The sequence below is a fragment of the Oncorhynchus gorbuscha genome, linkage group LG21 (assembly GCF_021184085.1).
Source record: "Oncorhynchus gorbuscha isolate QuinsamMale2020 ecotype Even-year linkage group LG21, OgorEven_v1.0, whole genome shotgun sequence".
Lineage (NCBI taxonomy): Eukaryota > Metazoa > Chordata > Actinopteri > Salmoniformes > Salmonidae > Oncorhynchus > Oncorhynchus gorbuscha.
Genome location: NC_060193.1, coordinates 7,752,300 through 7,772,299, shown reverse-complemented (window position 1 = coordinate 7,772,299; position 20,000 = coordinate 7,752,300). Strand labels below are relative to the sequence as shown.

The 20,000-nt window shown below is 49.0% G+C and overlaps 1 protein-coding gene across 1 annotated transcript in view; it reads left to right on the top strand.

Annotated features, from left to right (window-relative positions):
• Positions 1-20,000, top strand: part of LOC124008217 (1-phosphatidylinositol 4,5-bisphosphate phosphodiesterase beta-3-like) — a 123,367-nt gene that overhangs the window by 97,852 nt on the left and 5,515 nt on the right. The window contains 12 exon segments of the mRNA XM_046319333.1: positions 964-1,063; positions 6,070-6,174; positions 7,392-7,486; positions 7,875-8,010; positions 8,831-8,866; positions 9,268-9,377; positions 9,538-9,613; positions 9,616-9,646; positions 12,280-12,439; positions 13,694-13,770; positions 17,401-17,490; positions 17,701-17,758. Coding sequence (XP_046175289.1) covers positions 964-1,063; positions 6,070-6,174; positions 7,392-7,486; positions 7,875-8,010; positions 8,831-8,866; positions 9,268-9,377; positions 9,538-9,613; positions 9,616-9,646; positions 12,280-12,439; positions 13,694-13,770; positions 17,401-17,490; positions 17,701-17,758 — 1,074 coding nt within the window.

Here is a 20,000-nt window from a genome sequence, read left to right as displayed (position 1 = left end):
CCTCTCTAGGTGGTCCTCTCTAGGTGGTCCTCTACTCCTCTCTAGGTGGTCCTCTCTTAATGGTCCTCTACTCCTCTCTAGGTGGTCCTCTGGGTGGTCCTCTCTAGGTGGTCCTCTCCTCCTCTCTAGGTGGTCCTCTCTAGGTGGTCCTCTGGGTGGTCCTCTCTAGGTGGTCCTCTCCTCCTCTCTAGGTGGTCCTCTCTGGGTGGTCCTCTCTAGGTGGTCCTCTCTAGGTGGTCCTCTCTAGGTGGTCCTCTCTGGGTGGTCCTCTCTAGGTGGTCCTCTCTAGGTGGTCCTCTCCTCCTCTCTAGGTGGTCCTCTCTGGGTGGTCCTCTCTAGGTGGTCCTCTCTGGGTGGTCCTCTCTAGGTGGTCCTCTCCTCCTCTCTAGGTGGTCCTCTCTAGGTGGTCCTCTACTCCTCTCTAGGTGGTCCTCTCCTCCTCTCTAGGTGGTCCTCTCCTCCTCTCTAGGTGGTCCTCTCTGGGTGGTCCTCTCTAGGTGGTCCTCTCTAGGTGGTCCTCTCTAGGTGGTCCTCTCCTCCTCTCTAGGTGGTCCTCTCTGGGTGGTCCTCTCGGTGGTCCTCTCGGTGGTCCTCTCTAGGTGGTCCTCTCTAGGTGGTCCTCTCTAGGTGGTCCCCTCCTCCTCTCTAGGTGGTCCTCTCTAGGTGGTCCTCTCCTCCTCTCTAGGTGGTCCTCTCTGGGTGGTCCTCTCTAGGTGGTCCTCTCTAGGTGGTCCTCTACTCCTCTCTAGGTGGTCCTCTAGGTGGTCCTCTCTAGGTGGTTCTCTCCACCTCTCTGGGTGGTCCTCTCTAGGTGGTCCTCTCTAGGTGGTTCTCTCTGGGTGGTCCTCTCTGGGTGGTCCTCTCTGGGTAGTCCTCTCTAGGTGGTCCTCTCTAGGTGGTCCTCTCCACCCTGGTGTCTCTGAGGATTGTCCTGATAATCTCTACTTCCCTCCTCTTCTCTAGGTGGTCCTCCCCACCTTGGCCTCTTTGAGGATTGCTGTGTTTGAGGAGAATGGGAAGTTTCTGGGACATCGGATCTGTCCTGTGTCAACTATCCGCCCCGGTCAGTACTGAGTACGGTTTGCTGGATTCAGGCATTCAGATTTATTGTAATCTGTTACCATGGGGATTCATTTGCAATATTTTGTTTTAAAATCAAATTGTATTTGTCACATGCGCTGAATATAACAGGTGTAGTAGACCTTACAGTGAAATGCTTACTTACAAGCCCTTAAACAACAATGCAGTTTAAAGAAAATGCCTTTAAAAAGTAAGAGGTAGGAATAACAAATGATTAAAGAGCAGCAGGAAATGACAATAGCGGGGCTATATATAGGAGGTACCGGTACAGAGTCAATGTGGAGGCTATATACAGGGGGTACCAGTACAGAGTCAATGTGGAGACTATATACAGGGGGTACCAGTACAGAGTCAATGTGGAGACTATATACAGGGGGTACCAGTACAGAGTCAATGTGGAGGCTATATACAGGGGGTACCAGTACAGAGTCAATGTGGAGACTATATACAGGGGGTACCAGTACAGAGTCAATGTGGAGGCTATATACAGGGGGTACCAGTACAAAGTCAATGTGGAGGCTATATACAGGGGGTACCGGTACAGAGTCAATGTGGAGGCTATATACAGGGGGTACCAGTACAAAGTCAATGTGGAGACTATATACAGGGGGTACCGGTACAAAGTCAATATGGAGGTTATATACAGGGGGTACCGGTACAGAGTCAATGTGTAGGCTACATACAGGGGTACCGGTACAGAGTCAATGTGGAGGCTATATACAGGGGGTACCGGTACAAAGTCAATATGGAGGTTATATACAGGGGGTACCGGTACAGAGTCAATCAAATCAAATCAAATTTATTTATATAGCCCTTCGTACATCAGCTGATATCTCAAAGTGCTGTACAGAAACCCAGCCTAAAACCCCAAACAGCAAACAATGCAGGTGTAAAAGCACGGTGGCTAGGAAAAACTCCCTAGAAAGGCCAAAACCTAGGAAGAAACCTAGAGAGGAACCGGGCTATGTGGGGTGGCCAGTCCTCTTCTGGCTGTGCCGGGTAGAGATTATAACAGAACATGACCAAGATGTTCAAATGTTCATAAATGACCAGCATGGTCAAATAATAATAAGGCAGAACAGTTGAAACTAGAGCAGCAGCACAGTCAGGTGGACTGGGGACAGCAAGGAGCCATCATGTCAGGTAGTCCTGGGGCACGGTCCTAGGGCTCAGGTCCTCCGAGAGAGAGAAAGAAAGAGAGAATTAGATTGAGCATATGTGGGGTGGCCAGTCCTCTTCTGGCTGTGCCGGGTGGAGATTATAACAGAACGTGGCCAAGATGTTCAAATGTTCATAAATGACCAGCATGGTTGAATAATAGTAAGGCAGAACAGTTGAAACTGGAGCAGGAGCATGGCCAGGTGGACTGGGGACAGCAAGGAGTCCTCATGTCAGGTAGTCCTGGGACATGGTCCTAGGGCCCAGGCCAGTTGAAACTGGAGCAGCAGCATGGCCAGGTGGACTGGGGACAGCAAGGAGTCATCATGTCAGGTAGTCCTGGGGCATGGTCCTAGGGCTCAGGTCCTCCGAGAGAGAGAAAGAAAGAGAGAAGGAGAGAATTAGAGAACGCACACTTAGATTCACACAGGACACCTGAATAGGACAGGAGAAGTACTCCAGATAAACAAACTGACCCTAGCCCCCGACACATAAACTACTGCAGCATAAATACTGGAGGCTGAGACAGGAGGGGTCAGGAGACACTGTGGCCCCATCCGAGGACACCCCCGGACAGGGCCAAACAGGAAGGATATAACCCCACCCACTTTGCCAAAGCACAGCCCCCACACCACTAGAGGGAAATCTTCAACCACCAACTTACCATCCTGAGACAAGGCCGAGTATAGCCCACAAAGATCTCCGACACGGTACAACCCAAGGGGGGGGGGGGACCCAGGGGGGGGAACCCAGACAGGCCGACCACAACAGTGAATCAACCCACCCAGGTGACGCACCCCCCCCCAGGGACAGCACGAGAGAGCCCCAGCAAGCCAGTGACTCAGCCCCCGTAACAGGGTTAGAGGCAGAGAATCCCAGTGGAAAGAGGGGAACCGGCCAGGCAGAGACAGCAAGGGCGGTTCGTTGCTCCAGAGCCTTTCCGTTCACCTTCCCACTCCTGGGCCAGACTACACTCAATCATATGACCCACTGAAGAGATGAGTCTGGAGGCTACATACAGGGGTACCGGTACAGAGTCAATGTGGAGGCTATATACAGGGGGTACCGGTACAAAGTCAATGTGGAGGCTACATACAGGGGTACCGGTACAGAGTCAATGTGGAGGCTATATACAGGGTGTACCGGTACAAAGTCAATATGGAGGTTATATACAGGGCGTACCGGTACAGAGTCAATGTGGAGACTATATACAGGGTATTACGGTACAGAGTCAATGTGGAGACTATATACAGGGGGTACCAGTACAGCGTCAATGTGGAGGCTATATACAGGGGGTACCAGTACAGAGTCATTGTGGAGGCTATATACAGGGGGTACCAGTACAGAGTCAATGTGGAGGCTATATACAGGGTGTTACGGTACAGAGTCAATGTGGAGGCTATATACAGGGGGTACCAGTACAGAGTCAATGTGGAGGCTATATACAGGGTGTTACGGTACAGAGTCAATGTGGAGGCTATATACAGGGGGTACCAGTACAGAGTCAATGTGGAGGCTATATACAGGGGGTACTGTTACAGAGTCAATGTGGAGACTATATACAGGGGGTACTGTTACAGAGTCAATGTGGAGACTATATACAGGGGGTACCAGTACAGAGTCAATGTGGAGACTATATACAGGGGGTACTGGTACAGAGTCAATGTGGAGGCTATATACAGGGGGTACTGGTACAGAGTCAATGTGGAGGCTATATACAGGGGGTACTGGTACAGAGTCAATGTGGAGACTATATACGGGGTATTACGGTACAGAGTCAATGTGGAGGCTATATACAGGGGGTACTGTTACAGAGTCAATGTGGAGACTATATACAGGGGGTACTGTTACAGAGTCAATGTGGAGGCTATATACAGGGGGTACTGTTACAGAGTCAATGTGGAGGCTATATACAGGGGGTACTGTTACAGAGTCAATGTGGAGACTATATACAGGGGGTACTGTTACAGAGTCAATGTGGAGGCTATATACAGGGAGCACCAGTACAGAGTCAATGTGGAGACTACATACAGGGTATTACGGTACAGAGTCAATGTGGAGGCTATAGACAGGGGGTACCGGTACAGAGTCAATGTGGAGACTATATACAGGGTATTACGGTACAGAGTCAATGTGGAGACTATATACAGGGGGTACTGTTACAGAGTCAATGTGGAGGCTATATACAGGGGGTACTGTTACAGAGTCAATGTGGGGGCTATATACAGGGGGTACCAGTACAGAGTCAATGTGGAGGCTATATACAGGGGGTACTGTTACAGAGTCAATGTGGAGGCTATATACAGGGGGTACCAGTACAGAGTCAATGTGGAGGCTATAGACAGGGGGTACCAGTACAGAGTCAATGTGGAGGCTATAGACAGGGGGTACCAGTACAGAGTCAATGTGGAGACTATATACAGGGTATTACGGTACAGAGTCAATGTGGAGGCTATAGACAGGGGGTACCGGTACAGAGTCAATGTGGAGACTATATACAGGGTATTACGGTGCAGAGTCAATGTGGAGACTATATACAGGGGGTACTAGTACAGAGTCAATGTGGAGGCTATATACAGGGGGTACCGGTACAGAGTCAGTGTGGAGGTTATATACAGGGGTTACCGGTACAGAGTCAATATGGAGGCTATATACAGGGGGTACCGGTACAGAGTCAATGTGGGGGCTATAGACAGGGGGTACCGGTACAGAGTCAATGTGGGGGCTATATACAGGGGGTACCGGTACAGAGTCAATGTGGGGGCTATAGACAGGGGGTACCGGTACAGAGTCAATGTGGGGGCTATATACAGGGGGTACCGGTACAGAGTCAATGTGGGGGCTATATACAGGGGGTACTGGTACAGAGTCAAGGATGAGACTATAAACAGGGGGTACCAGTACAGAGTCAATGTGTCAATGTGCATGGGCACCGGTGTTGAGGTAATTATGTACATGTAGGTGGAGTTATTAAAGTGACTATGCATAGATAATAACAGAGAGTAGCAGCAGCGTGGAAGGGGGGTGGGGGGCAATGCCATTTGATTGGATGTTCAGGAGTCTTATGGCTTGGGGGTAGAAGCTGTTTAGAATTCTCTTGGACCTAGACTTGGCGCTAAGGTACCGCTTGCCGTGCGGTAGCAGAGAGAACAGTCTATGATTAGGGTGGCTGGAGTCTTTGCCATTTTTAGGGCCTTCCTCTGACACCACCTGGTATAGAGGTCCTGAATGGCAGGAAACTGGGCCCCAGTGATGTTCTGGCCGTACGCACTACCCTCTGTAGTGCCTTGCCGTCGGAGGACAAGCAGTTGCCATACCAGGCAGAGATGCAACCCGTCAGGATGCTCTCGGTGGTGCAGCTGTAAAACTTTTTGAGGATCTGAGGACCCACGCCAAATCTTTTCAGTCCCCTGAGGGGGAATAGGTTTTGTCGTGCCCTCTTCACAACTGTCTTGGTGTGTTTGGGACCATGTTAGTTTGTTGGCGATGTGGACGCCGAGGAACTTGAAGCTCTCAACCTGCTCCACTACAGCCCCGTTGATGAGAAAGTCCTCCTCAATCTATTATCCTAATGGTGAATCACCTATACTATGAGATCTGTTGTTTTCTTGGGATCTTTGAACGTGTGTGTTTTTTTTAATCGTGTGTGTGTGTTTGTGTGTGTGTGTGTGTGTGTGTGTGTGTGTGTGTGTGTGTGTGTGTGTGTGTGTGTGTGTGTGTGTGTGTGTGTGTGTGTGTGTGTGTGTGTGTGTGTGTGTGTGTGTGTGTGTGTGTGTGTGTGTGTGTGTGTGTGTGTGTGTGTGTGTGTGTGTGTGTGTGTGTGTGTTGTAGGTTACCACTACATCAGCCTGAAGAACGAGATGAATCAACCTCTGATGCTGCCCTCCCTCCTGGTCTACACCGAGGCTCAAGACTACGTTCCTAATGAACACCAGGGTAAGAAAATACACTACCCATAACCCTCTAGGACTGACCTAACCATAACCCTTTAGGACTGACCTAACCATAACCCTCTAGGACTGACCTAACCATAACCCTCTAGGACTGACCTAACCATAACCCTTTAGGACTGACCTACCCATAACCCTTTAGGACTGACCTACCCGTAACCCTTTAGGACTGACCTACCCATAACCCTTTAGGACTGACCTACCCGTAACCCTTTAGGACTGACCTACCCATAACCCTTTAGGACTGACCTACCCATAACCCCTTAGGACTAACCTACCCATAACCCTTTAGGACTAACCTAACCATAACCCTCTAGGACTAAACTACCCATAACCCTTAAGGAATAAACTACCCATAACCCTCTAGGACTAAACTACCCATAACCCTCTAGGACTAAACTACCCATAACCCTCTAGGACTAAACTACCCATAACCCTTAAGGAATAAACTACCCATAACCCTCTACGAATAAACTACCCATAACCCTCTAGGACTAAACTACCCATAACCCTCTAGGACTAAACTACCTATAACCCTTTAGGACTAAACTACCCATAACCCTCTAGGACTAAACTACCCATAACCCTCTAGGACTAAACTACCCATAACCCTCTAGGAGTAAACTACCCATAACCCTCTAGGACTAAACTACCCATAACCCTTAAGGAATAAACTACCCATAACCCTCTAGGATGAAACTACCCATAACCCTCTAGGATGAAACTACCTATAACCCTTTAGGACTAAACTACCCATAACCCTCTAGGATGAAACTACCTATAACCCTTTAGGACTAAACTACCCATAACCCTCTAGGACTAAACTACCCATAACCCTCTAGGAGTAAACTACCCATAACCCTCTAGCCTTAACCAACCCCATGAAACATATTAGAGTATGCAGAAGCCTTAACCAACCCCATGAAACGTATGTTACAGAGTATGCAGAAGCATTAACCAACCCCATGAAACATATGTTACAGAGTATGCAGAAGCATTGACCAACCCCATGAAACATATGTTACAGAGTATGCAGAAGCCTTAACCAACCCCATGAAACATATGTTACAGAGTATGCAGAAGCCTTAACCAACCCCATGAAACATATGTTACAGAGTATGCAGAAGCCTTAACCAACCCCATGAAACATATGTTACAGAGTATGCAGAAGCCTTAACCAACCCCATGAAACATATGTTACAGAGTATGCAGAAGCATTAACCAACCCCATGAAACATTACAGTCTCCTGGTCCAGAGAGACAGACAGCTGGCGTCTCTAATGGAGGACAACAGTGAGGTGAGGACACAGACTCTCACACACTGACAGGCAGAGAGAGACAGCTAGCTGCTTTCATGAAGGCCAGCAGTAAGAGGAGGAGACTGATGAAATCTGTTCATTCAAAACCATTACTTTGAACACCAGCCCCCACTACCTAAGTTACAAGTTTAAAGAGGTCACCCAGATTTCCAAAAGTACATGTTTTGTTTCCTTATCAAGTAAGCGGTCTAGGAATAAGGCTAAACCACCATCCATTATAATGCTTAGGTTATGTTGCCCTGGTTAACCGTGTGTGTGTGTGTGTGTGTGTGTGTGTGTGTGTGTGTGTGTGTGTGTGTGTGTGTGTGTGTGTGTGTGTGTGTGTGTGTGTGTGTGTGTGTGTGTGTGTGTGTGTGTGTGTGTGTAGAGTGTTTTTGAGCAGCCAAAGGAGGGAGGGCCGGATTTGGAAGGTGACGCCCCTCTTGTGAAGATCCCCTCCCCCCTCCATCCCGTCCCCGCCCCCGTCGATGACATCGTTGACCTCACCAGCTCACCTGGTCCAGGTAGGGCTACGTTGTTACAGAGGAGGCTGGTGGGAGGAGGCGTTACGAGGACGGATAGGTATCAACCCCATCAGACGGATACCGTTCCATTGATTCCATTCCAGCTATTACGATGAGCAGGTCCTGCTAGGTCTCCGCCCACCTAGGTCTCCGCCCACCTAGGTCTCCGCCCCACCTAGGTCTCCGCCCCACCTAGGTCTCCGCCCACCTAGGTCTCCGCCCCACCTAGGTCTCCGCCCACCTAGGTCTCCGCCCACCTAGGTCTCCGCCCACCTAGGTCTCCGCCCACCTAGGTCTCCGCCCACCTAGGTCTCCGCCCCACCTAGGTCTCCACCCACCTAGGTCTCCGCCCACCTAGGTCTCCGCCCACCTAGGTCTCCGCCCACCAGCCACTTCAATTTCAATGCCGTCTCTTCAGACAATATTTCCCCTCACAATTATTTCCCCTTTCCCCTTACCGCGCTGTGTGATATACATACTAGTTACCGTGCTGTGTGATATACATACTAGTTACCGTGCTGTGTGATATACATACTAGTTACCGTGCTGTGCGATATACATACTAGTTACCGTGCTGTGCGATATACATACTAGTTACCGTGCTGTGTGATATACATACTAGTTACCGTGCTGTGCGATATACATACTAGTTACCGTGCTGTGTGATATACATACTAGTTACCGTGCTGTGTGATATACATACTAGTTACCGTGCTGTGCGATATACATACTAGTTACCGTGCTGTGTGATATATATACTAGTTACCGTGCTGTGCGATATACATACCAGTCATGTCATGTCCCTGTCTCCATGTTTCAGGCCAGAAAGAGGATCTTATTGCAATAGTCCTGACAAGTAAGTACACCCCGTTCCACTCATCTACGTTACACCACAGAACTCTCTATCGCCATCATGTGGTGGGAGGCCAAATCGATCAGATAATTCCACTGTTTCTCTCTCTCTCTCTCTCTCTCTCTCTCTCTCTCTCTCTCGCTCTCCCCCATTTCTCTCCCTCTTCCCTCCGTTCTCTCCCCCTTCCCCCTTTCTCTCCCCCTTCCCCCTTTCTCTCCCCCTTCCCCCTTTCTCTCCCCCTTCCCCCATTTCTCTCCCCCTTCCCCCTTCTCTCCCCCTTCCCCTATGTCTCTCCCTCTTCCCCATGTCTCTCCCCCTTCCCCTATGTCTCTCCCCTTCCCCTATGTCTCTCCCCCTTCCCCTATGTCTCTCCCCCTTCCCCTATGTCTCTCCCCCTCTCTCAGATCTCCAGGCTCAGTCTATTGAAGAGCTGAAACAGCAGAGGTCATATCTGAAGCTGTTTAACAAACAGTGTAAAGAACTCCAAGAGCTCCGTAAGAAACACCTGAAGAAGGTTAGACTGAGAGTCACTCACCTCCGTCTCCCATTGGAAATAGTAACTGGCAGAGAGAGATCTTACCAACGAACAACAATAATATATTTATTCATTGGTAAGATATACGGCTTGTGATTATCGAACATTTAGACGTGTGTGTGTGTGTGTGTGTTAACAGGTATGGTCCCTGAGTAAAGAACAGAAGAGTCGCTTTAGCCAGCTCCACTCTGACACACAGAAACAACGCAGTCAGATGGAAAACACCTGAAATCCAGCATGAAGAAGAAGTAAGATGGAGGGATGAAGAGGGGCAGGATGGGTGATGACGAGGGGCAGGATGGATGATGAAGAGGGGCAGGATGGGTGATGAAGAGGGGCAGGATGGGTGATGACGAGGGGCAGGATGGGTGATGACGAGGGGCAGGATGGGTGATGACGAGGGGCAGGATGGGTGATGAAGAGGGGCAGGATGGGTGATGACGAGGGGCAGGATGGGTGATGAAGAGGGGCAGGATGGGTGATGACGAGGGGCAGGATGGGGGAGGAAGAGGGGGCAGGACGAGGGGCAGGTGATGACGAGGGGCAGGATGGGGGATGGTGATGGGGCAGGATGGGTGATGACGAGGGGCAGGATGGGTGATGACGAGGGGCAGGATGGGGATGACGAGGGGCAGGATGGGTGATGACGAGGGGCAGGATGGGTGATGACGAGGGGCAGGATGGGGGATGACGAGGGGCAGGATGGGTGATGACGAGGGGCAGGATGGGTGATGAAGAGGGGCAGGATGGGTGATGACGAGGGGAGGGGCAGGATGGGTGATGAAGAGGGGCAGGATGGGTGATGATGAGGGGCAGGATGGGTGATGACGAGGGGCAGGATGGGGGATGACGAGGGGCAGGATGGGTGATGAGGGGCAGGATGGGGGCAGGAGGGGGATGAAGAGGGGCAGGATGGGGGATGACGAGGGGCAGGATGGGTGATGACGAGGGGCAGGATGGGGGATGATGAGGGGCAGGATGGGTGATGACGAGGGGCAGGATGGGGGATGAAGAGGGGCAGGATGGGTGATGACGAGGGGCAGGATGGGTGATGACGAGGGGCAGGATGGGGGAGGAAGAGGGGCAGGATGGATGATGACGAGGGGCAGGATGGGTGATGACGAGGGGCAGGATGGGTGATGACGAGGGGCAGGATGGGGGATGACGAGGGGCAGGATGGGTGATGACGAGGGGCAGGATGGGAGATGAAGAGGGGCAGGATGGGGATGACGAGGGGCAGGATGGGTGATGACGAGGGGCAGGATGGGGGATGACGAGGGGCAGGATGGGTGATGACGAGGGGCAGGATGGGGGATGAAGAGGGGCAGGATGGGTGATGACGAGGGGCAGGATGGGTGATGACGAGGGGCAGGGGCAGGATGGGGGAGGAAGAGGGGCAGGATGGGTGATGACGAGGGGCAGGATGGGGGATGACGAGGGGCAGGATGGGGGATGACGAGGGGCAGGATGGGGGATGAAGAGGGGCAGGATGGATGATGAAGAGGGGCAGGATGGGTGATGACGAGGGGCAGGATGGGTGATGACGAGGGGCAGGATGGGTGATGACGAGGGGCAGGATGGGGGATGACGAGGGGCAGGATGGGTGATGACGAGGGGCAGGATGGGGGATGAAGAGGGGCAGGATGGGGGATGACGAGGGGAGGAGATGAGGGGCAGGATGGGTGATGACGAGGGGCAGGATGGGTGATGACGAGGGGCAGGATGGGTGATGACGAGGGGCAGGATGGGGGATGAAGAGGGGCAGGATGGGTGATGACGAGGGGCAGGATGGGTGATGACGAGGGGCAGGATGGGGGAGGAAGAGGGGCAGGATGGGTGATGACGAGGGGCAGGATGGGTGATGACGAGGGGCAGGATGGGGGATGACGAGGGGCAGGATGGGTGATGACGAGGGGCAGGATGGGGGATGAAGAGGGGCAGGATGGGTGATGACGAGGGGCAGGATGGGTGATGACGAGGGGCAGGATGGGGGATGAAGAGGGGCAGGATGGGGGATGAAGAGGGGCAGGATGGGTGATGACGAGGGGCAGGATGGGGGAGGAAGAGGGGCAGGATGGGTGATGACGAGGGGCAGGATGGGGATGAAGAGGGGCAGGATGGGGGATGAAGAGGGGCAGGATGGGTGATGACGAGGGGCAGGATGGGGGAGGAAGAGGGGCAGGATGGGTGAGGAAGAGGGGCAGGATGGGTGATGACGAGGGGCAGGATGGGGGAGGAAGAGGGGCAGGATGGGGGAGGACGAGGGGCAGGATGGGGGAGGAAGAGGGGCAGGATGGGTGATGACGAGGGGCAGGATGGGGGAGGAAGAGGGGCAGGATGGAGGGATGAAGAGGGGCAGGATGGGTGATGACGAGGGGCAGGATGGGGGAGGAAGAGGGGCAGGATGGAGGGATGAAGAGGGGCAGGATGGGTGATGACGAGGGGCAGGATGGGTGAGGAAGAGGGGCAGGATGGGGGAGGAAGAGGGGCAGGATGGGGGATGAAGAGGGGCAGGATGGGGGATGAAGAGGAGGGGGAGACATTCCAAACAACCCATTAACTCAGGGCTGTATTCATTGGCTAGACATTGTAGCAAATCGTTTTGCAAAAACAAAAACAAAAAGTTTACTCCAAATAGAAAACATTTTGCAGAGAGTTTCTATTGAACAAATTTGACCTGGGAGTTGGTTCCTAGTGACAAAAGGAGAGACATGGTGGAGAATACAGTGTGTGTGTGTGTGTGTGTGTGTGTGTGTGTGTGTGTGTGTGTGTGTGTGTGTGTGTGTGTGTGTGTGTGTGTGTGTGTGTGTGTGTGTGTGTGTGTGTGTGTGTGTGTGTGTGTGTGTGTGTGTGTGTGTGTGTGTGTGTGTGTGTGTGTCAGGCAGTCAGCAGAGCCGGTGCAGAGGCAGCTGACAGCGTTGGAGGCGGAGCTACAGAAACAGACAGTGCAGCTCAGGGAGTGGCAGATGGAGGAGCTTCTCAAACTACGACAAGAACAACACTCACTGGAGAGAAAGAAGAGACACACACACCTACAGGAGGTACACACACACACACCTACAAGAACAACACTCACTGGAGAGAAAGAAGAGACACACACACCTACAAGAGGTACACACACACACCTACAAGAGGTACACACACCTACAAGAGGTACACTCACTGGAGAGAAAGAAGAGACACACACACCTACAAGAGGTACACACACACACCTACAAGAGGTACACACACACACCTACAAGAGACACACACACCTACAAGAGGTACACACACACACCTACAAGAGGTACACACACACCTACACACACACACCTACAAGAGGTACACACACACACCTACAAGAGACACACACACCTACAAGAGGTACACACACACACACCTACAAGAGACACACACACACCTACAAGAGGTACACACACACACACCTACAAGATTCACACAAACCTACAAGAGGTACACACACCTACAAGAGGTACACACACACACACCTACAAGTGGTACACACACATACACACTCCTAGAAGAGGTATACACACACACACCTACAAGTGGTACACACACATACACACACCTACAAGAGGTACACACACACACACACACCTACAAGAGGTACACACACACACACACACACACACCTACAAGAGGTACACACACACACACACACACCTACAAGAGGTACACACACACACACACACTCCTACAAGAGGTACACACACACACACCTACAAGAGGTACACACACACACACCTACAAGAGGTACACACACACCTACAAGCGGTACACACACACACCTACAAGAGGTACACACACACACACCTACAAGAGGTACACACACACACACCTACAAGAGGTACACACACACACACCTACAAGAGGTACACACACACACCTACAAGAGGTACACACACACACACCTACAAGAGGTACACACACACACACCTACAAGAGGTACACACACACACACCTACAAGAGGTACACACACACACACCTACAAGAGGTACACACACACACACCTACAAGAGGTACACACACACACACCTACAAGAGGTACACACACACACACACACACACACACACACACACACACACACACACACACACACACACACACACACACACACACACACACACACACACACACACACACACACACACACACACACACACACACACACACACACACACACACCTACAAGAGGTACACACACACACACATACACCTACAAGAGGTGTATACACACATACACACCTACGAGTGGTCACACTCTCTCAGCCCTCTATCTATGTGCCCCAGCTGTCTCGGAAACTAGAGGAGACGGCCCAGGAATGCCAGCCGGCTCAACTGAAAAACCTCAAGGACATCTGTGCTAGGTAAGATGGTTCTACCAATTTAAACCCACTGTTAGAGCACACCTTTCAGGACCTGAAGTTATTCTGTAGGACGCCTTTCAGGACCTGAAGTTATTCTGTAGGACACCTTTCAGGACCTGAAGTTATTCTGTAGGACGCCTTTCAGGACCTGAAGTTATTCTGTAGGACACCTTTCAGGACCTGAAGTTATTCTGTAGGACGCCTTTCAGGACCTGAAGTTATTCTGTAGGACACCTTTCAGGACCTGAAGTTATTCTGTAGGACACCTTTCAGGACCTGAAGTTATTCTGTAGGACACCTTTCAGGACCTGAAGTTATTCTATAGGACACCTTTCAGGACCTGAAGTTATTCTGTAAGTCAGTTATTCTGATGGAATCACTTCCTGGTCTGATGCAATCGCAAGCTGTCTTCTACTTTTAAGGTTTAAAGGTGCCCTACTGTCCTTCTTGAAATGTTGTTGATCTGGTTATACTGTTGTTGTTGTTGTTGTTGTTATTGATCTGGTTGTACTGTTGTTGTTGATTTGGTTATACTGTTGTTGATTTGGTTATACTGTTGTTGTTGATCTGGTTATACTGTTGTTGTTGTTGTTGTTGATTTGGTTACTGTTGTTGTTGATTTGGTTATACTGTTGTTGATTTGGTTATACTGTTGTTGTTGATCTGGTTATACTGTTGTTGTTGTTGTTGTTGATTTGGTTACTGTTGTTGTTGATTTGGTTATACTGTTGTTGTTGTTGATTTGGTTATACTGTTGTTGTTGATTTGGTTATACTGTTGTTGTTGTTGTTGTTGATTTGGTTATACTGTTGTTGTTGATCTGGTTATACTGTTGTTGTTGTTGTTGTTGATCTGGTTATACTGTTGTTGTTGTTGTTGATTTGGTTATACTGTTGTTGTTGTTGTTGTTGATTTGGTTATACTGTTGTTGTTGTTGATTTGGTTATACTGTTGTTGTTGATTTGGTTATACTGTTGTTGTTGATTTGGTTATACTGTTGTTGTTGATTTGGTTATACTGTTGTTGTTGATTTGGTTATACTGTTGTTGTTGATTTGGTTATACTGTTGTTGTTGATTTGGTTATATTGTTGTTGTTGATTTGGTTATACTGTTGTTGTTGTTGTTGATCTGGTTGTAACGTTGTTGTTGTTGATTTGGTTATACTGTTGTTGTTGATTTGGTTATACTGTTGTTGTTGTTGTTGTTGATTTGGTTATACTGTTGTTGTTGTTGTTGATTTGGTTATACTGTTGTTGTTGATTTGGTTATACTGTTGTTGTTGTTGATTTGGTTATACTGTTGTTGTTGTTGATTTGGTTATGTTGTTGTTGTTGATTTGGTTATACTGTTGTTGTTGATTTGGTTATACTGTTGTTGTTGTTGTTGTTGATTTGGTTATACTGTTGTTGTTGATTTGGTTACACTGTTGTTGTTATTGATTTGGTTATACTGTTGTTGTTGTTGATCTGGTTGTAACGTTGTTGTTGTTGTTGTTGATCTGGTTGTACAGTTGTTGTTGTTGATCTGGTTGTAACGTTGTTGTTGAATTGGTTATACTGTTGTTGTTGTTGTTGATTTGGTTATACTGTTGTTGTTGTTGTTGATTTGGTTATACTGTTGTTGTTGTTGTTGATCTGGTTATACTGTTGTTGTTGATCTGGTTATACTGTTGTTGTTGTTGATTTGGTTATACTGTTGTTGTTGTTGTTGTTGATTTGGTTATACTGTTGTTGTTGATCTGGTTATACTGTTGTTGTTGTTGTTGATCTGGTTATACTGTTGTTGTTGTTGTTGATCTGGTTATACTGTTGTTGTTGTTGATTTGATTATACTGTTGTTGTTGATCTGGTTATACTGTTGTTGTTGTTATTGATCTGGTTATACTGTTGTTGTTGTTGTTGATTTGGTTATACTGTTGTTGTTGTTGATCTGGTTATACTGTTGTTGTTGTTGTTGATTTGGTTATACTGTTGTTGTTGTTGATTTGGTTATACTGTTGTTGTTGTTGATTTGGTTATACTGTTGTTGTTGTTGTTGATCTGGTTATACTGTTGTTGTTGTTGATCTGGTTATACTGTTGTTGTTGTTGTTGATTTGGTTATACTGTTGTTGTTGTTGATTTGGTTATACTGTTGTTGTTGTTGATTTGGTTATACTGTTGTTGTTGTTGTTGATTTGGTTATACTGTTGTTGTTGTTGATTTGGTTATACTGTTGTTGTTGTTGATTTGGTTATACTGTTGTTGTTGTTGTTGATTTGGTTATACTGTTGTTGTTGTTGATTTGGTTATACTGTTGTTGTTGTTGTTGATCTGGTTATACTGTTGTTGTTGTTGTTGTTGATTTGGTTATACTGTTGTTGTTGTTGTTGTTGATCTGGTTATACTGTTGTTGTTGTTGTTGATTTGGTTATACTGTTGTTGTTGATTTGGATATACTGTTGTTGTTGATCTGGTTATACTGTTGTTGTTGTTGTTGATTTGGTTATACTGTTGTTGTTGTTGTTGATTTGGTTATACTGTTGTTGTTGATTTGGTTATACTGTTGTTGTTGTTGTTGTTGATTTGGTTATACTGTTGTTGTTGTTGATTTGGTTATACTGTTGTTGATTTGGTTATACTGTTGTTGTTGATCTGGTTATACTGTTGTTGTTGTTGTTGATTTGGTTATACTGTTGTTGTTGATTTGGATATACTGTTGTTGTTGATCTGGTTATACTGTTGTTGTTGTTGTTGATTTGGTTATACTGTTGTTGTTGTTGTTGATTTGGTTATACTGTTGTTGTTGATTTGGTTATACTGTTGTTGTTGTTGTTGATTTGGTTATACTGTTGTTGTTGTTGATTTGGTTATACTGTTGTTGATTTGGTTATACTGTTGTTGTTGATCTGGTTATACTGTTGTTGTTGTTGTTGATTTGGTTATACTGTTGTTGTTGATTTGGATATACTGTTGTTGTTGATCTGGTTATACTGTTGTTGTTGTTGTTGATTTGGTTATACTGTTGTTGTTGTTGATTTGGTTATACTGTTGTTGTTGATCTGGTTATACTGTTGTTGTTGTTGTTGTTGATTTGGTTATACTGTTGTTGTTGTTGTTGATTTGGTTATACTCTTGTTGTTGTTGATTTGGTTATACTGTTGTTGTTGATTTGGTTATACTGTTGTTGTTGTTGTTGATCTGGTTATACTGTTGTTGTTGTTGTTGATTTGGTTATACTGTTGTTGATTTGGTTATACTGTTGTTGTTGTTGATTTGGTTATACTGTTGTTGTTGTTGTTGTTGATTTGGTTATACTGTTGTTGTTGTTGTTGATTTGGTTATACTGTTGTTGTTGTTGATTTGGTTATACTGTTGTTGTTGTTGATTTGGTTATACTGTTGTTGATTTGGTTATACTGTTGTTGTTGATCTGGTTATACTGTTGTTGTTGTTGTTGATTTGGTTATACTGTTGTTGTTGATTTGGTTATACTGTTGTTGTTGTTTTGGTTATACTGTTGTTGTTGATTTGGTTATACTGTTGTTGATTTGGTTATATTGTTGTTGTTGTTGTTGTTGTTGTTGATCTGGTTGCACCATTGTTGTTTTTGATCTGGTAATATCTGTGTTTGTTGTTGTTGTTGTTTACAGAGAGAAGAAGGAGCTTCAGAAGATTCTAGACAGGAAGAGACAGAACAGCATCACCGAGGCCAAGAGCAGAGACCGAGACAAGGCCGAGTCGTACGTGTGTGTGTGTGTGTGTGTGTGTGTGTGTGTGTGTGTGTGTGTGTGTGTGTGTGTGTGTGTGTGTGTGTGTGTGTGTGTGTGTGTGTGTGTGTGTGTGTGTGTGTGTGTGTGTGTGTGTGTGTGTGTGTGTGTGTGTGTGTGTGTGTGTGTGTCATGTTCAAGGTAATTACGGTCTCCAACCTTTCTGTCTCTCTCTCTTTGTAGGGAACAGAATGAGATCAACAGGAAGCATATCTCAGACTCTGTCACTTTAATCCGCCGGGTAAGTAAGTGTGTGCAGGCCACACACACACACACACACACACACACACACACACACACACACACACACACACACACACACACACACACACACACACACACACACACACACACACACACACACACACTCGTCTTATCACACTGAGTAGTACCTCTCCTTTCTACTCTGTCAGCCGTCTCCCTTTGTGATGTCAATATCCATCCCTCACTCTCTCTCTCCCCGTTTACCCCCCTCCCCACTCTCTCTCCCCCTTTTACTCCCCCCCCATGCTCTCTCTCCCTTTCTTGTTATCCCCTCTCTTTCTCTCTCCCTCTTCACCCCCTTTCTTCCCATCTTCTGTACCTCCCTCACTCTCTCCCCTCTCATACTCTATCTCTTCCTCTCACCCTCACTCCCTTTCCCTCTCCCCTTCTCTTTCTCACTCCCCCTCACTCCCCTCCTCTCCCCTACTCTTTCCCCCTCCCCTCTCCCCTCCCCTCTCCTCTCCCCTACTCTTTCCCCCTCTCCTCTCCCCTACTCTTTCCCTCTCCTCTCCCTCTCCTCTCCCCTCTTTCCCTCTCCTCTCCCCTACTCTTTCCCTCTCCTCTCCCCTCCTCTTTCCCTCTCCTCTCCCCTACTCTTTCCCTCTCCTCTCCCCTACTCTTTCCCTCTCCTCTCTCCTACTCTTTCCCTCTCCTCTCCCCTACTCTTTCCCTCTCCTCTCCCCTACTCTTTCCTCTCCTCTCCCCTCCTCTCCCCTACTCTTTCCCTCCCTCTCCCCTACTCTTTCCCTCTCCTCTCCCCTACTCTTTCCCTCCCCCTCCCCTACTCTTTCCCTCCCCTCCCCTCTCCTCTCCCCTACTCTTTCCCTCTCCCTCCCCTACTCTTTCCCTCTCCCTCCCTCCTCTTTCCCTCTCCTCTCCCCTCCTCTTTCCCTCTCCTCTCCCCTACTCTTTCCCTCTCCTCTCCCCTACTCTTTCCCTCTCCCTCCCCTACTCTTTCCCTCTCCTCTCCCCTACTCTTTCCCTCTCCTCTCCCCTACTCTTTCCCTCTCCCCTCCCCCTCTCTTTCCCTCTCCCCACCCCCTCTCTTTCCCTCTCCTCTCCCCTCCTCTTTCCCTCTCCTCTCCCCTCCTCTTTCCCTCTCCCCTACTCTTTCCCTCTCCTCTCCCCTACTCTTTCCCTCTCCTCTCCCCTACTCTTTCCCTCTCCTCTCTCCTACTCTTTCCCTCTCCTCTCCCCTACTCTTTCCCTCTCCTCTCCCCTACTCTTTCCCTCTCCTCTCCCCTACTCTTTCCCTCTCCTCTCCCCTACTCTTTCCCTCTCCTCTCTCCTACTCTTTCCCTCTCCTCTCCCCTACTCTTTCCCTCTCCTCTCCCCTACTCTTTCCCTCTCCTCTCCCCTACTCTTTCCCTCTCCTCTCTCCTACTCTTTCCCTCTCCTCTCTCCTACACTTTCCCTCTCCTCTCCCCCTCTCTTTCCCTCTCCTCTCCCCTACTCTTTCCCTCTCCTCTCTCCTACTCTTTCCCTCTCCTCTCTCCTACTCTTTCCCTCTCCTCTCCCCTACTCTTTCCCTCTCCTCTCTCCTACTCTTTCCCTCTCCTCTCTCCTACTCTTTCTCTCTCCTACTCTTTCCCTCTCCTCTCTCCTACTCTTTCCCTCTCCTCTCCCCTACTCTTTCCCTCTCCTCTCCCCTACTCTTTCCCTCTCCTCTCTCCTACTCTTTCCCTCTCCTCTCCCCTACTCTTTCCCTCTCCTCTCCCCTACTCTTTCCCTCTCCTCTCTCCTACTCTTTCCCTCTCCTCTTTCCCTCTCCCTCCCCCTCTCTTTCCCTCTCCCCTCCCCCTCTCTTTCCCCCTCCCCTCTCCCCTCCCCCTCTCTTTCTCTCTCCCTCTTTCCCTCTCCCCTCCCCCTCTTCCCTCCCCTCTCTTTCCCTCTCCCCTCCCCTCTCTTTCCCTCTCCCCTCTCCTCTCTTTCCCTCTCCCTCTCCTCTGCCCTCTCCTCTCCCCTCCTCTTTCCCTCTCCCTCCCCTCTCCCCTCCCCCTCTCTTTCCCTCTCCTCTCCCCTCCCCCTCTCTTTCCCTCTCCCCTCCCCTCCCTCTTTCCCTCCCCCTCCCCTCCCCTCTCTTTCCCTCTCCCCTCCCCTCTCTTTCCCTCTCCCCTCCCCTCTCCCCCCCCTCTCTTTCCCTCTCCCCCCCCCCTCCTCTTTCCCTCTCCCCTCCCCTCTCCCCTCCCCCTCTCTTTCCCTCTCCCCTCCCCTCTCCC